The sequence below is a fragment of the Gossypium raimondii genome, chromosome 7 (genome assembly GCF_025698545.1).
Source record: "Gossypium raimondii isolate GPD5lz chromosome 7, ASM2569854v1, whole genome shotgun sequence".
NCBI classification, from domain to species: Eukaryota; Viridiplantae; Streptophyta; class Magnoliopsida; order Malvales; family Malvaceae; genus Gossypium; species Gossypium raimondii.
In genome coordinates this window covers 16,913,766-16,935,270 of record NC_068571.1, presented here as the reverse complement: position 1 = coordinate 16,935,270, position 21,505 = coordinate 16,913,766, and the positions used below count along the sequence as shown (strand labels likewise).

The 21,505-nt window shown below is 33.2% G+C and overlaps 1 protein-coding gene across 2 annotated transcripts; it reads left to right on the top strand.

Moving 5' to 3' along the window:
• Positions 1–312: 312 nt before the first annotated feature.
• LOC105800414 (transcription factor BIM3) lies at positions 313–3,447 on the top strand. 2 transcript variants are annotated; one of them, XM_052634060.1, is made up of 7 exons: positions 313–582; positions 675–771; positions 1,204–1,273; positions 1,400–1,495; positions 1,872–2,290; positions 2,722–2,851; positions 3,037–3,447. In XM_052634060.1, exons 1-7 carry the CDS (start codon positions 528–530, stop codon positions 3,145–3,147), a joined length of 978 nt encoding a protein of 325 aa, XP_052490020.1. In that variant the 5' UTR covers positions 313–527; the 3' UTR covers positions 3,148–3,447. The 2 variants fall into 2 exon arrangements, with proteins under 2 accessions (XP_052490020.1, XP_012486994.1); XM_012631540.2 differs by having other exon boundaries at positions 314–582; positions 666–771.
• The last annotated feature ends 18,058 nt before the right edge of the window (positions 3,448–21,505 follow it).

Genomic DNA, 21,505 nt, shown 5'->3' with positions numbered 1-21,505 from the left:
AAAAAAGCACTAACAATACTAGAGTTTAGGTAATTTGTATAATATTTAAAAATTTAAGTATCAAATTAGATAAAAAAGATTAAGTATCAAATTAAAAATATTAAATCATGATATTAAATTAAATAAAAACTCAAATACCGAATTAGTAAAAAGTGATAAGTTTACGTAGAAAATATTTTGCTTATTTAATTTGTTAATTATTTTTGAAGTAATTAATTTGTTTAAAATTTTTGAATGGAAATTTGCTTAAATTTTAAATATAATAGAAATGGAACCAATAATTTTAAATAAAAATATATCAAATAAGCGAGCAATTGATCCAAAAATTTTAAAATATTCTCTTTTTCCTTCTCTTTCTTAGGGCAAAAATTCTCCGTCACTGCAAAAACTGACCCGCCAGACTCGTTCGAACTACCCTTTCGGAGCTCCATTTCCTGCCATCTGCCCCGACTTCCTTTTTTCCTTTCCGATAATTTTTATAGAGGTTTTCTATAAAAAAGAAAAAAATATTAAAGAAAGCAACAGAAATGGTGAAATCTGTGGCATCGGCGCAGCTTCATCAAGAAGAGGAAGACGATGATGGTTACGAAGATAAACGTGTTTTCTTTTTTAAGAATTGGAGTAATTATTGTTATTTTTGTTTTAATTAAAAATGTTCTTTATAGGGGAAACAGTGAAAGTAGAAGGGAAAGGAAGTGAACAAAAGGCGAACAGTAATCGGTCTAAGCATTCTGAGACTGAGCAGCGTAGAAGAAGCAAGATTAATGAAAGGTATAAACTTTAATGTTTTCTATTTAAAAAAAAAAAACTAAAAAACCTAATAATTCTTGTTTATTTCTTTTTCATTGAGGCTTATGAATCCGAGAAAATTTTACAAGTATTTAAATAAGAGGGCTTTGATTGTAATAATATTGTTATTGGCACGAAATATCAAACAATTGTGTTGAGTGGTATTGTCTCATATGGCTTGCGCATATGCCACTGGTTTATGTTAGATTGCTTTACATATATGAAGCGTTTTAGTGATTGTATTTTTAACTAAAGATTGCACAACTAACCATTTCTTCAGAGGCAGCTTGGTCTATCTGAAAATGGATTCTGAAAGCTTCTTTGAATTCAATTTTGATGATATATCTTGGCAATAATCAGTTTGGGTTCTTTGAATATATTTGAAACATTCTTTGATTATTTTTATGTTGTCAGGTTCCAGACTCTGAGAGATATTATACCTCAAAATGATCAAAAGAGGGACAAAGCTTCTTTTCTATTAGAGGTCACCACTCAATGACGTTTTTTCTTTAATATGCTATAGGCTTACATTAGTTATGTATATACATGCATAAATGTAACAACTTACAATTCCTCCATGGATCTTGAATATGACCTACTTTATGTGTAGGTCATAGAGTACATTCAGTTTTTACAGGAAAAGTTGCAAATATATGAGGGATCGTACCAAGGGTGGAGCCAGGAGGCAACAAAACTGATTCCATGGGTAATCTTATTTATGCTTCATATTTGGGCCCTTGTATGCTCGTGCCAATGTAGTTTTTTTGTGGGAACATTTTCTGCTTTTACCATGATATGTCATTGTTTGACACTAATGTTTGTGAGGCTTCATTATTGAAGATTTAAAATGCTAAAGCATGAGTGTCGAAGTTCATGTTATTGAATGTTTTTGGAGATAATTGTTTTCAGTGGAAAACAGATGAATGCTAGGAAATATGTGGCGATTGGATGGATGATATTTCTCTTTGCTTTTAACTTTTTTATGTTCATGAGTTACAACTTCTATAAATGATAATGTTTTTCACATTACTTTCTACTGTTCAAGAAGTCGACTCATCTTTGTTTCTCATTTTTTTTAACAGAGAAATCATCGTGGGCTTGCAGAGAGTTTTATTGACCATTCTCAAATTATGAATAATGGATCTAATTGTGAGAATGATGGTGTCATTCCGTCAATGGTTGCAAATGCACAGAACTCAATTGATTCTGACTTGGGTGATGCTGCAGTTTTTAAAACACCGGATCATCCCCCTGTGTCTGCTACTTCCACGGTTAGCATGCAGACTCAATCGAACACAATTGCTACTCATGGAAGAGGTAGCATTACTTTTCATGAGTCTGCTTCTGATTCTGAGAACATGGTACATCAACCCCAATTTCAGTCATGGCAAAGCAGAGACTGTCTGTCTGAGAGTGCTGTTGTGAACAATTCAGCAATTGCACGGGAGGACTTGACTATCAGAGATGAATCAGTAGACCTGTCAAGTGCTTACTCTCAAGGGTGAGCAACTTCTATGTATTTCTTTTCTTTTATTGCTCTTGTTGTTGGAATTTCTCATACTTAACAATGTGAATTGCTTTTCTTTCACTTAACAATGTGAATTGCTTTTCTTTCTATTCTAAAGTCTTTACGTATGCAATTGAAGATAGGCATCTCATCTGGCCATTATAGCTATTGATGAATATGCAGGATGGCAAATCATATAGAATGCAGGGTTTCCTTAGAATACATTCTGTTCATGTAAATTATGATGACTAATCTTTGTTTATTGTCTTCAGAAATCTTTATCAATAAAGTTGACTTGTAATTCCTTGGATTTTTCTGACATGATATACAATTTGTTATCCGTTTAATGATGGCATTTATGGCATGCCCTTGGAAGTTAGGTTTTTATGCATGCTATTAAAGAGATCGGTTATTGTTTTCAACAGGATACGGAATTCTTTGACCCAGGTGCTACAGTCTTCAGGAGTGGATATATCACAGGCGAGCATCTCTGTGAAAATTGATGTTGGTAAACGAGTAGCTGCTGGAATGACTTCTACGCCATCCAGTTCTAAGGTTTAGTTATAATCCTTTTCAGCTCTTAAGAAACATTTGGTCGGATTAAGTATTAACTAAGTTGTTTTTCTGCTTCTCTGTCTTCAGTTATTCCCCTCCCATTTTAGCAGAGGCTTAGACATGAGTCATAAAATTATTTGCTTCATTGATCTAACCTGTCTTTTTCTTTTCCACCTGTCATCTAGGAGAAAGATATCCAATATACAAGCAATCAAGAGATGGCACAAACTGGAGTTCGCAGCTACACAGAGGAGTCTGATCAGGCTTATAAGAGGCACAGGACTGGAAAAAGCTAGTGTATGATTCTTGGTCTATTTTTCTTTCAAATTTTCTTCATTCTGTTCCTTTTTCGTTCGATTAGGGTGCTCATTTTTGCAATGCCATGGTCATGTTTTCAAGTCTTAAGAGCAAATGTAAATGTTTAAGCAGCTTGGTTTGCTTGGTAGAATTGATTCGCCTAGGGTTATAATTGTTATATATTTTACTTGCACTTGTTTGAGACATAGGCTTCCATGCATAAATGAGAAGCTGCTTTGTTACTGTTACTATTATTCTATCATAGTATCTCCCATCCCATGTTAAAGATTTTGACAACATTTTTTCTTTTCTTTTTCCTACTGAATGTTTTTTTTTTTTGGGTTACAGTAAATGTTTTTGCCAGGGTTTGAACCCTAGACCTTAAGTGCCAACACACAGCTTCAAATACTTGCTTTGTTGGTTTTCTTGAATGATATTTGTTTGCTCATTACCAAGTGTCTGGTCACTAGTTTTTCAGGGTTGATTTTATGATTTCCATTTGGTAATTTCAAGAATCCTGATTTGGTATGTTGGATCTACTATAATATTCATTTCTCTTAAAATATTAATGTTTGATGTGTTTCACTTGTACTTGGTACATGATTATAAGATATAATCCTAAAAATATTGGAAAAAACTTGGAATGAAACGTACATATCACTGTTGGTTTTGGATTGTAAAAGTGAACAAAGTCTTTAAAATCATCCCGCTGATTTGTTTCGAGTTGAGTAAATATTGTTTGCTTGAGCCCGCAAATAGGTTCCTATAGATTGGATCCAAAAACTAATCAAATATCAATTTTATCATGTACTAGAGGTGACAATAGGTTGGGTCGGGTTTGAGTTGGGCCTAGACAAAATTTTAGGCCTATTTGCTAGGTCTTGGCCCGGCTTGAAATATGGGCCTAAAAATTTGTCCATGTCTTGCTCGAAAAAAAATTAAGCCCGAGCTTGATTTGGCCTAGCCCATATTAAATATATATAAAATATACATATTTGATTAAAAATAAAAAATATATATATTTGATTAAAAATAAAAAAATATATTTAATAATGATTTGGGCCGGGTTGGGTTGGGCTTGGGTCAAAACAATTTTACTTGAGGCCCGACGGGTTTTTTTTTTTGTCCAAACTCATACAACTAATAAGTTTGTTGGGTTATATAGATAATTTAAAAGGAAACTTCTAGAAAATCATATTTCTACTTTTTTCAAGTTCTCATGCAATTTTTTTAGTAGGAATAAGAGCCACCTCTGGCAACTTATTCTATTAAAATTTACTTCTTTTAACAGAAAATAAAAATATTCTAAAAATACTATCATTTTATTGTCATACGAGCTAATCTAAACCAATCAAAATGATTTATCTAAGTTTGATGTCTAGTATCTAAAATAACATATTACAAATAAGCGAAAATAAATTACGAGGGTATAATATTGGCCAGAATTTGTAACTGTAAGGTGTTCATAAGATTGTAACTGTAAAACTTGAGATATTATTGAGGTTTATGGTGAGTCACAGGCTACACATGATAAGAGATTTTTTTTTTTTTAATTTCTACCAAAATGTTTCTTTTTCCTTACAAATTAATCCGACTGCATAGAAGTTTACCAGGTTTGAAAGATCAGTCAACTTGTGACGTATTATTGAATATGATTTAGACATTTTTGGATTGAGATATTTTAATACTAATCGAATAACTATTTCTTAGTTTTTAAATGTATTTTGAATCACCTTATTTTGCATTTTAGAGCTCAAGATATGATTGTTTTTGTTAGAGTTGTGTGACCCAAATTCTAAAAGATTGCTTGCAAGTCAAATTAAATAAAATATATATTCTTTCTAGAAGATTTAGTATTTATGAGTATAATATATTTAGCATTTATTAACATAATATATTTGACTTTGATTAGAATTAGGTTTTTTCAACCTATAAATAAATGTAGTTGAAACTCCTTTTACAATTATTCGAATTCGACATAGTGAATTTTCTTTTTCTCTACTCGTGGCTTTTTCCCGAAAGGGTTTCCACTTAAAAATCTGTGTTCTTTATTTTTATTTCTCTATTCTTTGCGATATATTGTCATTACCGGCGTTCTATTTTTACAAATTGGTATCCGAGCTTCCGGGTTGTTCATCTTGATCACGGTAATGGTCTCTTTGAAGTATGAAATTGTAACACCCCCTACCCGAGACTGTTGCCAGAGTCGAGCACGAGGCGTTACCTGACTTAACTTACAAGTTCGGAGCATAAAAAAGTTGCTTTTAAAATTAATTCACTCACATTCAATCAATATGTCCCTAAAAGAACTCTCGAGACCCTAAAACATGCAACGGAAATGGTTCGGGTCCCAACCGGGAACATTAAAAATTTTCCGATTACTTAAACAAATAAAATAATTTATTCCACTATTCACAATAAAACTATCCACCTGCGCAGCAGTCACTAAATTAATTATAACTCAAGCTGAAAAACTCGAAATTTAGATCCGTAAATTTTCCCTGAAACTAGACTCATATATCTTTTTATTATAAAATTTTCAGAATTTTCGTTTCAGCCAATTAGTACAGTTTATTATTTAAAGTCTCCCCTGTTTCACTGATCAATTGTCCTGACCTCTCGTCACTAAAATTTAATTATCTCATTGTACAGACTTCATATGGTGTTCTAACTTGTTTCTAAAGAAAATATATTCAATAAGGAATCTATACATATAAATTAAAACTCATAAATATTTTTGTACAAATTTTAATGATTTTCCAAAGTCAGAACAGGGGATTCCGAAAACCACTTTGCCCTTGTCTAACTAAAATGCAAATATCTCAGAATACATAATTCCTTTGTCTACATTGTTATTTTTCTATGAAAATAGACTCAATAAGATTTAATTCTATATCTCATCTACCCTCTAATTAATTTTCTACTATCCTTGGTGATTTTTCAAATTCACGTCACTACTGCTGTCTCAAAACTGATTCACTGCCAATTTTTACTTTTTCATGATTTCTATGCATAATTTATCACCTAGACTTTTATAACAACAAACACCTTCATACTTAGCCATTTTAATAACTATTCATCATCAAATATTTACATATCATCTTTTGGTCATAATTTAAGAATATACAATCGAAATGACTAAGTCCCTATACATGCCATAGCTCGAAACATTTATCGTCTTAAAATACCGAGTTGTGGTGGTTGATAGTGTGAATGCTCTCCGACGTCTTCAAGATCCCGACTATGCTTGGTAATACTATATGAAAGAAAAAGAAATAAAAGAAGTAAGCATAAAGCTTAGTAAGTTTACAAGTAAATAAATAACAACATTTATCATAAACCATCATACTCATAAATTTTCATCAAGCACTAGGATCTTTACTTTCTTCTTTACTTACTCACTTACTTGTTTACTTACTTGCTTGCTTGCTTAAATAACTCACGATTATTACTTACTATTCACTTACTGAAATTCTTTTTCTCAACTGATAACTGAGATATTTTCAATCCTTTATAACTCACCTGAATCTAGTTATCATGCTTTTGCTTGAACTTTCATGTAACTTAATTCATTTTCTAGCTCGTTGAATCACTTGGAATACTAAGGATACTCAGGTCTCTTGTCTGAATATAACATGCCGAAGCTATGTCCCAGACATAGTCTTACATGGGATGTTTCCTGTACTGCCAATGCCATATCTCAGATATGGTCTTACATGGGAGTTCTCATATCGGTGCCCATGCCATGTCCCAAACATGGTCTTATGGGGGACCTCTCATCTCAGTGCCAATGCCATGTCCCAGACATGGTCTTACATGGGACCTCTTATCTCAGTACCAACGCCATGTCCCAGACATGGTCTTACATGGGACCTCTTATCTCGGTGCCAATGCCATGTCCCATACATGGTCTTACATGGGACCTCTTTACCCAAATGTCATGACATTTGTATCCGATACATTCCTTATGTTTCAACGGGACTTTTTAATGCTGATTCTCTGTCATCTCATACTTAAGCCAACATTAAATAAATTCATGAAATAAATATATAATTGCTGGAAAATAACACCATTAATAATAATTATTAAAATATTATTTTTATTTACCGTAAACTTACCTCCGTACAAAATATGGCCAAATATATCAACTTAGTCTTCAAATTTTTTCTTTCCTCGGTCTAACTCTGGATTTCGTTCTTCTTAATTATGGGCTTGAGAAAGTGAAGAAATCCTAGCTATGGCTTCCTTCAAGTTTTGGCAGCAAGCAAGGATGATGAACACAATTTTTACATCTTTTTCCCTTTTAATTCTATTTATTTACTAAATGACTAAAATGCCCTTACTTAAAAAAAATCCTATTTCACTTATCTCATGTCCATTTTTGTCCATCACTAACTAATGATCTAATTACCATATAAAGATCCCTAATTTATAGTTCCATAACAATTAAATACCTTTAACATATAAAACTCAACTTTTTCACTTTTTACAATTTAGTCCTTTTGAATTGAGTGCCCAAACGTCAAAATTTTTGAACGAAATTTTCACGAAATCTTTCCGTGAAATTGTAGGCCATAAAAATATAGTAAAAATAAAAATTTCCTCATCAGATTTGTGGTCCCGAAACCATTGTTCTGACTAGGCCCTAAATCGGGATGTTACAGAAATTTTGCTTTTGGATCGCAATACCAAATTTTTGTTGTGGCAGATTAAGATGCAAGCAGTTCTTGCGCAGATGGATCTGGAGGATGCCCTGCTAGGGATAGATAAGATGCCTTCGACATTAACAGATGAAGAGAAGAATCATAAGGATTGAAAGGCGTTAACACAATTACATCTGCATTTGTCTAACGAAATTTTGCAGGATGTAATGAAAGGAATACCGCTGTTGCATTATGGAATATGCTGGAATAAATATGTATGTCGAAAACTCTAACTAGCAAGTTGCATATGAAGCAGCGTCTTTATGCTCATCGTTTGGAGGAAGGTGCGTTTGTGCACGAACACTTAACAGTGTTTAAAGAAATTCTCTCAAACTTGGAGGCCATGGAGATTCAGTATGATAAGAAAGATCTAGGGTTGATTCTACTTTGTTCATTGCCCTCGTCTTATTCAACCTTTAGAGACACGATTTTATATAGCCGCGAGTCTCTCACAATTGATGAGGTTTATGATTCTTTGACCTCGTATGATAAGATGAAGCATCTTGTGGTTAAACTCGACTTTAAGGGAGAGGGTCTCATTATTTGTGGGACAAGATCGAAATGCTGATGATGATCATGGAAGGACACAGGAAGGGAATCCTCGCGGTAAATCTAAGGGTAGATCGAAGTCTTCAAACAGAGGTAAAACTTGTAACTTCTACAAGAAGAAAGGGCACATTAAATCTGAGTGCTATAAGTTACAGAACAAGATCAAAAGGGAGGCTGCGAATCAAAAGGGAAAACAACCAGAAAATTCTGGTGAAGCTAATGTTGTAGAAGACTACAACGATGGTGAACTTCTAGTCGCTTTTGTCAACAATTCTAAAGTGAGTTAGGAGTGGATCCTTGATTCGAGCTGCACCTTCCACATGAGTCCCAATCGGGATTTGTTTACAACTTACGAAACAGTGTCTGAAGGTGTTGTTTTGATGGGAAATAATGCTTCATGTAAAATTGCAGGTGTTGGAACAATTAAAGTTAAGATGTTTGATGGAGTTGTCAGAACACTTAGTGACGTGCGACATGTTCCAAAATTGAAGAGAAATTTAAATTCGTTGAGTACTCTTAATTCAAAAGGGTACAGATACACAGCTGAAAGTGGGGTTTTGAAGATTTCCAAAGGTTTTCTCGTTGTGATGAAAGGGCAGAGAAAGATTGCCAAGTTATATGTTTTGTAGGGTTCTATTGTTATTGGTGATGCAACTGTCACTTCCTCTTTCTTGTCAGATGATGATATTACTAAACTTTGGCATATGCACCTAGGGCATATGAGTGAGAATGGCATGGCAGAATTGTGCAAAAGAGGACTTCTTGACGGGCAAGGAATTTGCAAACTAAAGTTCTGTAAGCACTGTTTTTTTAGGAAGCAAAAAAGAGTTTGATTCACTAGAGGAATCCATAATACGGAGGGAACATTGTAGTGTATTTATTCTAATTTGTGGGGGCCATCCAGAGTGCATTCGAGAGGTGGAGCTAATTATATGCTTACTTTTATTGATGATTTTTTCAAAAAAGTTTAGAATTTCTTCTTGAAGTAGAAAAACAATGTGATTTTTGCATTTAAGTCTTGGAAAACTATGATTGAAAAATAGACGGGAAAATAAATAAAATACCTCCGCACAAACAATGGCTTAGAGTTTTGTTTTGATGAGTTTAATAAAGTTTGTAAGTTAGAAGGGATCGTGAGACACTGGACAGTTCATCATATGCTACAGCAAAGTGGAGTTGCAGAACGAATGAACAGAATGATCATGGAGAAGGTTCGATGTATGTTGTCAAATGACAACTTACCAAAGTCATTTTGGGCCAAAGCAGCCTTTATTGCATGTTTTTTTGATCAACTGATCTCCATTCGTTGCCATTGAGAAAAAGACTCCACAAGAGGTATGGTCTGGTAATCCTGCTAACTATTCTGATTTAAAGATCTTCGGGTGTCTTGTGTATTCTCATGTTGATAATGAAAAATTGGAACCAAGATCCATTAAATGTGTTTTTCTTGGTTGTAAAGCTGGTGTAAAAGAGTATAAGTTATGATGTCCTGAAAATAGAAAAGTTGTGATTAGCAGAGATGTTGTTTTTCATGAAACTGCTATGCTACGTAACTTATATCTTAAAGACTATTCCAATAAAGAAAATTAAAAGCAGGAGGAGCATCAGATTAATCTAGAATCTACAACATATTCGACTCCTCAAGTCAGTACAAAAATTAGAATAGAGTTGCTTTTTTACCACAATACTCTATCACCAAAAATAGAACTAGAAGAGAAATTAAACCTCCAAAGAAGTATGCCGAGGCTGATCTAGTTACTTATGCTTTAAATGTGGCTAAATATATAGATGCAAGCCAAGAGCCATCTAATTATTCTGAGGCGGTTAGCTGTGAAGACTTAGAAAAGTGGATGTTTGCTATACAAGAGGAGATGAAATCACTCCACAAAAACAGAACATGGGATCTTGTGAAACTTTCTAAAGGTAAAAAAGTTGTTCGTTGTAAATGAGTGTTTAAAAAGAAAGAAGAGACTCTAGGAGTTGAAGAACCCAAATATAAAGCAAGGCTTGTTGCAAAAGGTTACAGTCAAATTCTAGGAGTGAACTTCATAGATGTGTTCTCCCCACTTGTGAAGCATAGTTCAATTCGAGCTTTGCTTGGTATTGTGGCCATGCATGATTTGGAGCTTGAGCAGTTAGATGTAAAAACTGCATTTTTGCATAGAGAACTTGGGAAATGATATTTACATGGAACAATTAGAGGATTTTACAATCTCATAAAAAGAGGACTATGTTTACTTGCTGAAAAAGTCCCTTTATGGTTTGAAACAGTCACCAAGGCAGTGGTACAAGAGGTTTGATTCCTTTATGACTTCTCATATTTTCAAAAGAAGTAGTTTTGACAGTTGTGTTTACTTTAAGAAAAACAGTGATGGTTCTTTTCTGTATCTACTCCTTTATGTTGATGACATGTTGATAGCAGCAAAAAATAAATGAGAGATAAGAAAGGTAAAAGCCAAATTAAGTGAAGAATTTGCCATGAAAGATTTGAGACCAACAAAGAAGATAATTGGTATGGAGATTCTCAGAGATAGAAAAGCAAACAAATTGTACCTAAGTTAGAAGGGGTATATTGAGAAAGCTCTTTGCAGGTTCAATATGCAGAGTGCTAAGCCTGTTAGTATTCCTTTAGCAACCCATTTTAGACTTTCACCAGCTTTGTCTCAACAATAAAATGATAAGATTGAGTACATGTCACATGTTCCATACTCTAGTGCAGTGGGATCTCTCATGTATGCTATGGTTTGTTCACGTCCAGATTTATCATATGCAGTTAGTACAGTTAGCAGATACATGGAAAATCCTGATAAAGAACATTGGAAAGCAGTTCAGTGGATTTTAAGATACTTACGAGGTACTACTGATGTTTGCTTACAGTTTGGAAGAACTAGAGATGGAGTCATTGGGTATGTTGATGCTGATTTTGCTGGAGACCTTGATAGAAGAAGATCTCTCACAGGTTATGTCTTTACAATCGGAGGTTGTGCAATTAGTTGGAAAGCTGATGTGATCCGGCTCGATTGATTGAGTCGAATTCACTTAAATGCCCGATTGTCGATGAGAAGTTCGTTCGGATTTGTAGATAGATAAAGTTAGGTTGAATAATAAGCGGAAGTAGTTAAAATGGGTTCAAAAGATGGCTTGGTTTTGGAGATGGATAGGTTTTGTTTTAACAAAGAAAATAACTTATAAGTTGAAAGATAAAAATGGGATGAAATACGAACCCAAGTGTCAAGATCGATTCAATACTATGTAGAGTATTGCCCCGGGACTTATATTGCTCAAGGAGGGATAAATGAAATATCGAATATGGACCTTGACCCGTTACTTATGAAGAAGTAAGAACCAAAGGTATTAAAAGGTGGATGAATGCCGCACCAGGATGGTGATAAGTTCAAAGAGTCGGGATGACACCACTAGCTAGCTAGATAAGTCAGAACGAGACTCAAACGAAATAGGATAGGAGGAAACCTCACAATCAAGTTTTGATAATAAAAAATGTCTAACCTATTTTTACAAAGATGAGTAAACTATTTATAGACCTAAAATGCCTATTCATATTCGGCATCTATGTTGTTCACACTAACTTAAATTCTGTTCACATTCGTTTTTAACATATTCACACAAAGGCATTTAAAATCGGTTCATGCTTGAAGATGGTGCATGAATTGGACAAACCATCATGTTGCTTCACTTGATGCATTCATGCATTTTTAGTCTTGAAGAATAGCCATAATTCTATGAATGTGCAGCACTTTAATGCTCATTCATCTCCCTTGGCCGAATGAAGCCTTAATGTGGCTGAAATACTTGAATGGTCATCCTGAAAATGCATGAATCAGGCATGAAACGTCCCAATGTATTTTCCTCCATAAATACAATCCATGAATCTTTAAATACATGAACATTCAACAGCTCCCTCTTGCATGAACAGCCTAAATACATGTGCTCCTTTAAATGCCATCCATTGAACCGAACCGTGCATGAATCAACCTTAATTGCTCCCTTTCACATTCGGCTGAACCTGCAAGGGATTCAAAAAATTTAAATGGTTATAGATTCAGCTGATCTTGGACAAAACAACATGTAAACAAATTAAATAATATGTTAGGAAAAATTAAAAACACTTAAATAAATGTCTAGCTAGTAATTAAATTCGGCTAGCTCAAAAAGATGTGAAATAATTAATGAACTAAGTTGAGCTAGGAAATTCAATCATGAGCTGTATGAAAGTGAATAAAATAAAGCCAATACTTAGTTTATTTAAATGATAAAAGAAACGTGCTGAAAGTAAGCTAATTTGAGCTTAAACGACCTGATTTAAGCTCAAGTGAACTGATTGGAGCTGAAATAAACTTGGGAAGCTGGAATTAAGCTAAAATCAGCTTGCAAAAGACGACAAGCCTCGCTTGGGAAGCTGATCCAAGGGTGTTCTCCGGTGGGATCGTATCATTCGCTCCCTCTTTGAAACGATTTGTCCTCAAATCAGGCCATTTGCTCACGAAAAATATTTCTTCGTCACAAACCCCTTTGGTGATATTTGGACAAAGTTGCTCCCAAGAACCTAAAAATCAAACATAACTCGAAAAGAAAACAAATTGTATTCATGCCCTCCCTCTTTAAGAGGGAACCATTTTAGAGTGTCACCTACACGAGAATGGAATGAATTAGGGACACTAAAAATTATAAACACAAATGATCTTTTCAGATTCTTATTCAAAATTGGGATGCTTAACCCAATGCCAGGATCAAAAATGAAAATCGGCCTTACCTTTCCAAAATGAATCAAAAATTTCATAGATAGAAACAAACCCGAACCACAAAATAGTCGAAAGGCATAATCTCGAAGGTTAGAATTACAAAATCCAAGCCCTTTTAAAAAGAACAAAAAATAATAATCTCCGGGGTCAAAAACAAAGCTTCCTCTTGCCATTTCAATTTGATGTGACAATTTCAAGATCGGCATTATAGAAAGGACGAAATGTAATCTTATGTCATTTTTATGCAAAACATGTTCAAACCCTTTAAACCACGACATAGAGCAATTTTCAGAATCACAAATCGAATTTTGGCTTTGCAAGCCAATGATATTCCATGCTTTATTTTCGAACTAGATAAAGATAACGCTGGAAGCAAATAGAAGGGGTCAACACATTGATTTGAAACACAATTTTGATACTCACCTTGGCTTGACGTCAACTTAGGAATATATACCCTGGGTTTAAAAACACGATTTTCATCAGTCGTTTCGCAATGCAACAAAAATTTCATCTTCACCAAGACATCACACATGTCAAGTAAATAAGATTTAGGCATACATACATTCGAGCAATCAAACCCTTCATATTTCATTCGCACACGTAAACATGGAAATTTCACACCACAAATTAGATAATTCACATGATCAACACAAGCAAACAGATTATATGTCAACTTTTTATCACACAAGCCCAAATTTTGTTTGTGTTGTTTTAATCTTGCTTCATCATCGAACTTGTCAACACCAGACATATCTTGAGGAAAATTCTTCAAACCATCATCCCAATCAAAGTCATCACCAATCAAAAATTGATACTTAGACAAATCAAGATAGGAAAGTCTTTTACTAACTAAGTCTTTGGCAATTTCACCATTATCATGCATATGAATTTGTTGAAGCTCGACTAACATAGAACCTTTACCGTGCTTACCTTTAGGCGCTGGTGGACTAGGGTCAGTTACGATCTTACCTTTTTCGACTAATCAAAATCGTCTCTCCTCAAAAAAGTATTGAAGTTGAAATTTATCAATGGGATTTCGAGAAACCTGGAAAGTAGAAACAATACAAGGAGAACTCACAGGACGGTTAGTAAAAACACCTCGTTTTTTCACCTTCATCTTTTTCGCTTATTTCTTTTTCTAACTCATTTTCCAACCCTCTCTCTTTTATCATATCACTCATTTCTTTGGTACTCTCATTTCTTTCTTCAATCTCATTTTCAATTTTCTTTTCTTTCTCACACTCATCTTCTTTTTCCTTCATTTCTTTTTCTTTTTCATTTTCTCGCTCGCACTCTTTTTCTTTTTCACTTTCTTTTTCTTTTTCTTCTTTTTTGTTTTTATTACAATGTGAGGACGATACAAAAGAATCAAAAAGATAATCGTTTGGCTCAAAGAAAGAGACAGTATTTTCGTAGGCTTCCCATTCATTTCTTCGGGAATAATCCTTTGGGAAGGACTTCTTTGAAGCGTACGAGGAATAACTCGTCCTTTCTCATTCGTCATATCGAAAAGTCGCAAGCTCGAAGATTTCTTCTCTTTGTCTCAAATTCCTTAACGAGTGGGAATCCCGATAAGAATTTTTTTGCAAATAGTCTTTGGATGTGTATCGCCATGATGATCTCGACTCTATTTCTCGACCTGGAGGGTTTTGTTTTTGTCGGGCCTTTTCCTCCACTTGGTCCAAACATCTTTGTAATGGACTTAGTTTTTCCTCCAACATTCTGCCCATCTCGTTCACCAAGTATTGAAATTCATCGGCAGAGAATTCTTCTAGAGACATGATTTTATTGCTGAAAAAAATAGTGATTAAAACAAAACAACAATTAAATACCTCACCACAAAAATCTCACGTTTCACTCGAAAAGAAAATTGGATGGCACTCCACTCGTGTTTACACTCAATTTTTGGCTTTTCTTTTGATGTAATTCACTCGTGCCTTTTACCACTCGACCTCGTCTCACAATTTCGTAATTCGTCTCGGTAGACTAATTTGCTGCTTGAGGGTTGGTTTCAAAAATGGGTAACAAAGGGAATAATGAAATGGTGTAGGGTAGGATGAAACGAAATAAAATCAAGGCTAAGTGTGGCATTGGGGAAGTAGATAAGAAGAAGAAGAACTCACTTGTTCGGAATTCAAAAGATGAATAAACAAAAATTCCAACACTTCACTTTTTTTCGATTTTTTTTAAACTTCGTACTTTTTTTTCTCAATTTCTTTTCTCTTTTTTTTTCGTAATTTCCTTTTTTTTTCAATTACAATAGATGAAATACAAAGAGAAAAAAAATTACAACTTGAATTTTTTTTTGATTTTTTCTCACGTTACGAACCTACTTTGGGATTAACACGAATGTCGACGCTCCTCGTTTTGTAAGCTCTGATAACAAATGATGTGATCCGGTTCGATTGATTGAGTCGAATTCACTTAGATGCCCGATCGTCGACGAGAAGTTCGTTCAGATTTGTAGATAGATAGAGTTAGGTTGAATAATAAGCGGAAGTAGTTAAAATGGGTTCAAAAGATGGCTTGGTTTTGGAGATAGATAGGTTCGGTTTTAACAAAGGAAATAACTTATAAGTTGAAAGATAAAAATGGGATGGAATACGAACTCAAGCGTCAAGATCGATTCAATACAATATAGAGTATTGCCCCAGGAATCATATTGCTCAAGGTGGGATAAATGGAATATCGAAGATGGACCTTGACCCATTACTTATGAAGAAGTAAGAACCAAAGGTATTAAAAGGTGGATGAACGCCACACCAGGGTGGTGATAAGTTCAAAGAGTCGGGATGACACCACTAGCTAGCTAGATAAGTCAGAACGAGACTCAAACGAAATAGGATAGGAGGAAACCTCACAATCAAGTTTTGATAATAAAAAATGTCTAACCTATTTTTACAAAGATGAGTAAACTATTTATAGACCTAAAATGCCTATTCATATTCGGCATCTATGTTGTTCACACTAACTTAAATTCTGTTCACATTCGTTTTTAACATGTTCACACAAAGGCATTTAAAATCGGTTCATGCTTGAAGATGCTGCATGAATTGGACAAACCATCATGTTGCTTCACTTGATGCATTCATGCATTTTTAGTCTTGAAGAATAGCCATAATTCTATGAATGTGCAGCACTTTAATGCTCATTCATCTCCCTTGGCCGAATGAAGCCTTAATGTGGCTGAAATACTTGAATGGTCATCTTGAAAATGCATGAATCAGGCATGAAACGTCCCAATGTATTTTCCTCCATAAATACAATCCATGAATCTTTAAATACATGAACATTCAACAGCTCCCTCTTGCATGAACAGCCTAAATACATGTGCTCCTTTAAATGCCATCCATTGAACCGAACCGTGCATGAATCAACCTTAATTGCTCCCTTTCACATTCGGCTGAACCTGCAAGGGATTCAAAAAATTTAAATGGTTATAGATTCAGCTGATCTTGGACAAAACAACATGTAAACAAATTAAATAATATGCTAGGAAAAATTAAAAACACTTAAATAAATGTCTAGCTAGTAAATAAATTCGGCTAGCTCAAAAAGATGTGAAATAATTAATGAACTAAGTTGAGCTAGGAAATTCAATCATGAGCTGTATGAAAGTGAATAAAATAAAGCCAATACTTAGTTTATTTAAATGATAAAAGAAACGTGCTGAAAGTAAGCTAATTTGAGCTTAAACGACCTGATTTAAGCTCAAGTGAACTGATTGGAGCTGAAATAAATTTGGGAAGCTGGAATTGAGCTAAAATCAGCTTGCAAAAGACGACAAGCCTCACTTGAGAAGCTGATCCAAGTGATTTCTCGGAGGGGATCGTATCAAAAAGCACTTTGCAAACTACAGTCGCTTTGTCTACCACTGAAGCTGAGTTCATAACGATTACTGAGGCTTGTAAAGAAGCTATTTGGTTGAAGGGACTATTTAGTGAACTCAATGAAGACCTTAAAATCAGTACAATACATTGTGATAGTCAGAGTGCCATCTTCTTTACAAAAGATCAAATGTTTCATGAGAGAACAAAATGCATTGGTGTTCGGTATCATTTTGTTCGTGATATTATTGCTCGTGGTGATATTGTTGTGAGCAAAATTAGAACTCATGAAATTCCTGCAGATATGTTGACTAAGTCACTTCCTATAACCAAGTTTGAACATTGCTTAGACTTGGTTGGTGTTCATTGTTGAAGTTAAACCCTTAAAGGGTTTTATGGAAGAGGTGAAAAACTTGTTCGCTGAGAATTCGTGTCAAGGTGGAGATTGTTAGAGTTGTGTGACCGAAATTCTAAGAGATTGCTTGCAATTCAAGTTCAGCAAAGTATATCTTATTTTTAGAAGATTTAATATTTATGAGTATAATATATTTAGCATTTATTAACATAATATATTTGACTGTGATTAGAATTAGGTTTTTTCAACCTCTAAATAGATGTAGTCGAAACTCCTTTTATAATTATTCGAATTCGACATAGTGAATTTTCTTCTCCTCTGCCCGTGGTATTTTCTCGAAAGGGTTTCCATGTAAAAATTTGTGTTCTTTATTTTTATTTCTCTTTTCTTTGTGATATATTGTCATTACCGGCATTTTATTTTTACAGTTTTAGAAAAGACTATGTGAGTAATTTTTTTATGACAAGATTAAAATGCGAATTACAACTTTTGACTTTTTTTCAACTTTTAAATGATATTAGGTTAAATTCTAAGGCTTAATTTGAATTTTTTATATAAACCCTATATTATATTTATTAAGTCTTATCGTAAGGTGTTTAGTTATTTTGAATTTTAAGAGATTTTAAATTTTTTTTAAAGCCATTATAAGTTTTATGTGTCTTGCTCATCAAAAGGCTGGATTCATCAAGAATTCTATTTAGTAACTAACTTTTTAGGGTTTTTATTCAATTAGGAGTTGTTTTTCATTAATTTAGTTTGTTTATTTAAGCAAAGGCGGGTTGGCCTCTCATATGTAACTTTGATTTTATTTTTCATTCAATAAAGCACTCTTAGAGTTCCTTTGTTTGCAAGATTTGTTTCTTGTTATTTTTTGGAAGTTCTTTCAAATCAATATTGTCGAAGATGTTTTGTGTGAGTTTTTCAATTTCCCAAGAACCTCTTGGTGGATTGATTAGAACCATTAAATAGGTTTATTAAAGTTTTCTTCTTTAAGGGATTCAATTAGACAACCTATTCTCTATTACACAATTCCATTCGGTTCTTTCACTCCATTATTCATCTAAACTCAATTTCTTTGTTGCTAATTTATTCCTGAGTGTGTTCTAACTTGTTGATTCTAATTTCAAATTTCAAGAATCAATTTTAGGCAAATCCGGTATACTTCTTAGAGTCCAAGAAACCCAATTCGACTCTTACTCATTCTTTTGCAAGTTGATTGAAGCTTTTATTCCCTAGCCAGTTCGTCTTAGTTGTTTTCTTTCTTTCTTTTTCTCTTTGTTCAAGTTAATTATCATATTGGTTTACTTTTATGAATTTTTAGGTTGTTTAAGGAGTTAATTCTCAAAATCCTACTTCAAGTCTGAATTCAGTTTGATTGTTTCCTATTCTTATTTCGATTTCAACTTGATTCATTTAATCCTAACAATTCCTTATCTCAGATTTGGGAGGTCATTGGAGTGATGCCCATTACTCGTTGGATAATCAATACGAATGGGGGATATGTTATAACACTTATTTAAATAAAAAATTCTTTTATAAAAATATTCATTTCGCAACGTATTAATATTCTTTAAATCAAACTTGTATGGTTTATAAAGATTCAACAATAATTACAAATCATTTTACATAATGAAAACTCTATTTGTGTTATTGATAGAGTGTGGGCTCTATTTGCAAACCGATGAACAACATAATGAAAAATTTAATTGATGGAATATAAAAAACTTTCTCCATGGTCCAGAAACGAAAACAATTTCTCACAAAAATAGATTTTATTTGGTCTAGAATAAATTTCACTATTTTCTACATTTAATATGGTGTAATTTGATCTAGCCATAGTCTCTATATATAGAGATTTTAACAAGTCTCATTTAAACTAAGTGTGACCGAATAAAAATATTTTAATAGGAAAAAACATACTCCCATTAAGAGTACAATAGGGTGGGCGGCCACCTCTTTTGGATATCTAGGGTTGCTGTACATTACACATAAATGGGCTTTGTTGGGCCTTTCAAGTATTGTGTATAATTATGTGTTATATAGTATTTAAGTCAATTCATATAATTTATTCAACTCAATAAAAAAATTTCTATGCCAAAAATATTATTCAATTAAATAAATAAACTTAATTAAATTATTTTTCAACCCAATTATAATCTTATTAAAATCATAATGACTTTACTATATTAGAATTCATGAGTAAATAAATTTAATTATTTTATTTTATGAAACTATGATGACTAAATTTAATTTTCACTTCAAGCTTATATTATTTAATTCAAATTTAATTAAATAATAATTTGATGAAATTAATTTAATCTCTAAGTCATCTCTTGTTTATGGCGAGAAAATACATTTCCTGTGGATAGTGATACATATGATCTATTACTCTAATTTGTTGTTTTTTAGCAGTGCCTAAACCAGTGGCAACTAGGAGTTACGCTATTTGCTCAGAAAGCTTGCCATGTTTAAGTTGGTAAATTGGTAACAAAAATCATTGAGACTAATAATAATATGATCATTTTTAAATGTCCTTATTCAAGTATTATTGTGGGCTTGGACAATAATAATAATACATTGAGACTAATATGTGCTTGATTGATAACAAGTGTGTTATGGATATGTGATGTCAGAGAACAATATACTGGACTGACCCACCATGAGAATGCTTCTTGGATTAATATGTAATAGTCATAACATTTCTCATAATGATAATTGTACTAAAACCCACTCATTGTTTTCAATATAGAAGTGTTTTAATATTAATGCCAACATTACAAGAACCTATAAGGTCGGTTGGAATGATCAAAATCAAAAGATGTTGGATTATATTTACAATGTTAGACAAGTCAAATTAATTGTATAAATTTTCTTATAATTAATTTAATTTGACATGAATAAAATAAGACACACAATGTGTAAATGATCCAATTAAAATTATGTAAAAAATGTGTTTTACATATTTTAACTAGGTATAGTCCAATTTATCAAAACTATAAAGTAGAGTACTTAAAAATTGGTCAATAAGATTATAAAAGATTTCATATTAAAACAAGTGTTCTACTTTATGCAAAGTAGAAATTATGTGTAACACTCCATACCCGACTTAATCGCCGTGTCTGAGCTACGGGATGCCATATCGATTTTTGGAGCAACTACAATCAGTTAAATTTATAGTGTAACCATTTAAACATGCAAATAAATATATTACATGATCTTAATATGATACATAATTAGTTTTTGGGTATTATACGAGCTTATGAAAGATCCTTTGCTAACCCGAAGACAAATTAGTACCAAATTGTAAAGTTTACGAAATATCGGGTTGATGTCGCAACTTTAAGGGTTCCTCATTGCGATGATAAGAGATCGACATCGTGACATGACCATTTGTTTGCAAATGGTCCAAAATGGTACCAACTTGCATCACCTAGGAAGCAATTTCAATACAATCATTCACAATTTTAGCTAAAAATACCATTCCCAAATGTTCAGTCCTATCACAACTCATCATACATACATTATTATTACATAAATATACATTCTAATTTAGAAACCTATGCCAATTTCTAAATATTCACCAATTGACATATTCGTACACATATAAGTTACAAGTATTGTAACATCTCATGCATTCCAATTAAGTGCCAAACACAAATATACAAACCAACCATTTGACCATTTCCAAGTTAACATTTATAACTTCAAATATGAACATGATCACACCTTAGGAAAAAATTGACTCAACCTAGGTACATTTCATATATTAAACAATAGGAGACTATACAAGCATTGTTGAGTTGAGGATCATTGGCTGGATGTTGGATTATGTCTCGGGGCTTCATGATTTACCTGTACCTATGCATAGAATAAAAAAAACTGTACGCTGATCGATAAAGCTCAGTGGTACTTCCATGATTCAAGTCAATATAATACAAGCTTAAAGAAAATGCATACACTCAATTCAAGATCAAATTATAGCCATTTCACATACAATTTCATGCCAAAAGATTTCATTATTTTATGAAACATACATATAACCATTTTGCACATCAATTCACTACATATGCACTTAAACTTACCATTCATGCCACACATCATTAAGATACTGATTCTTTTATTTGTAGCATACTGAATAGTAGAATAAGCTTAATGACCAATTC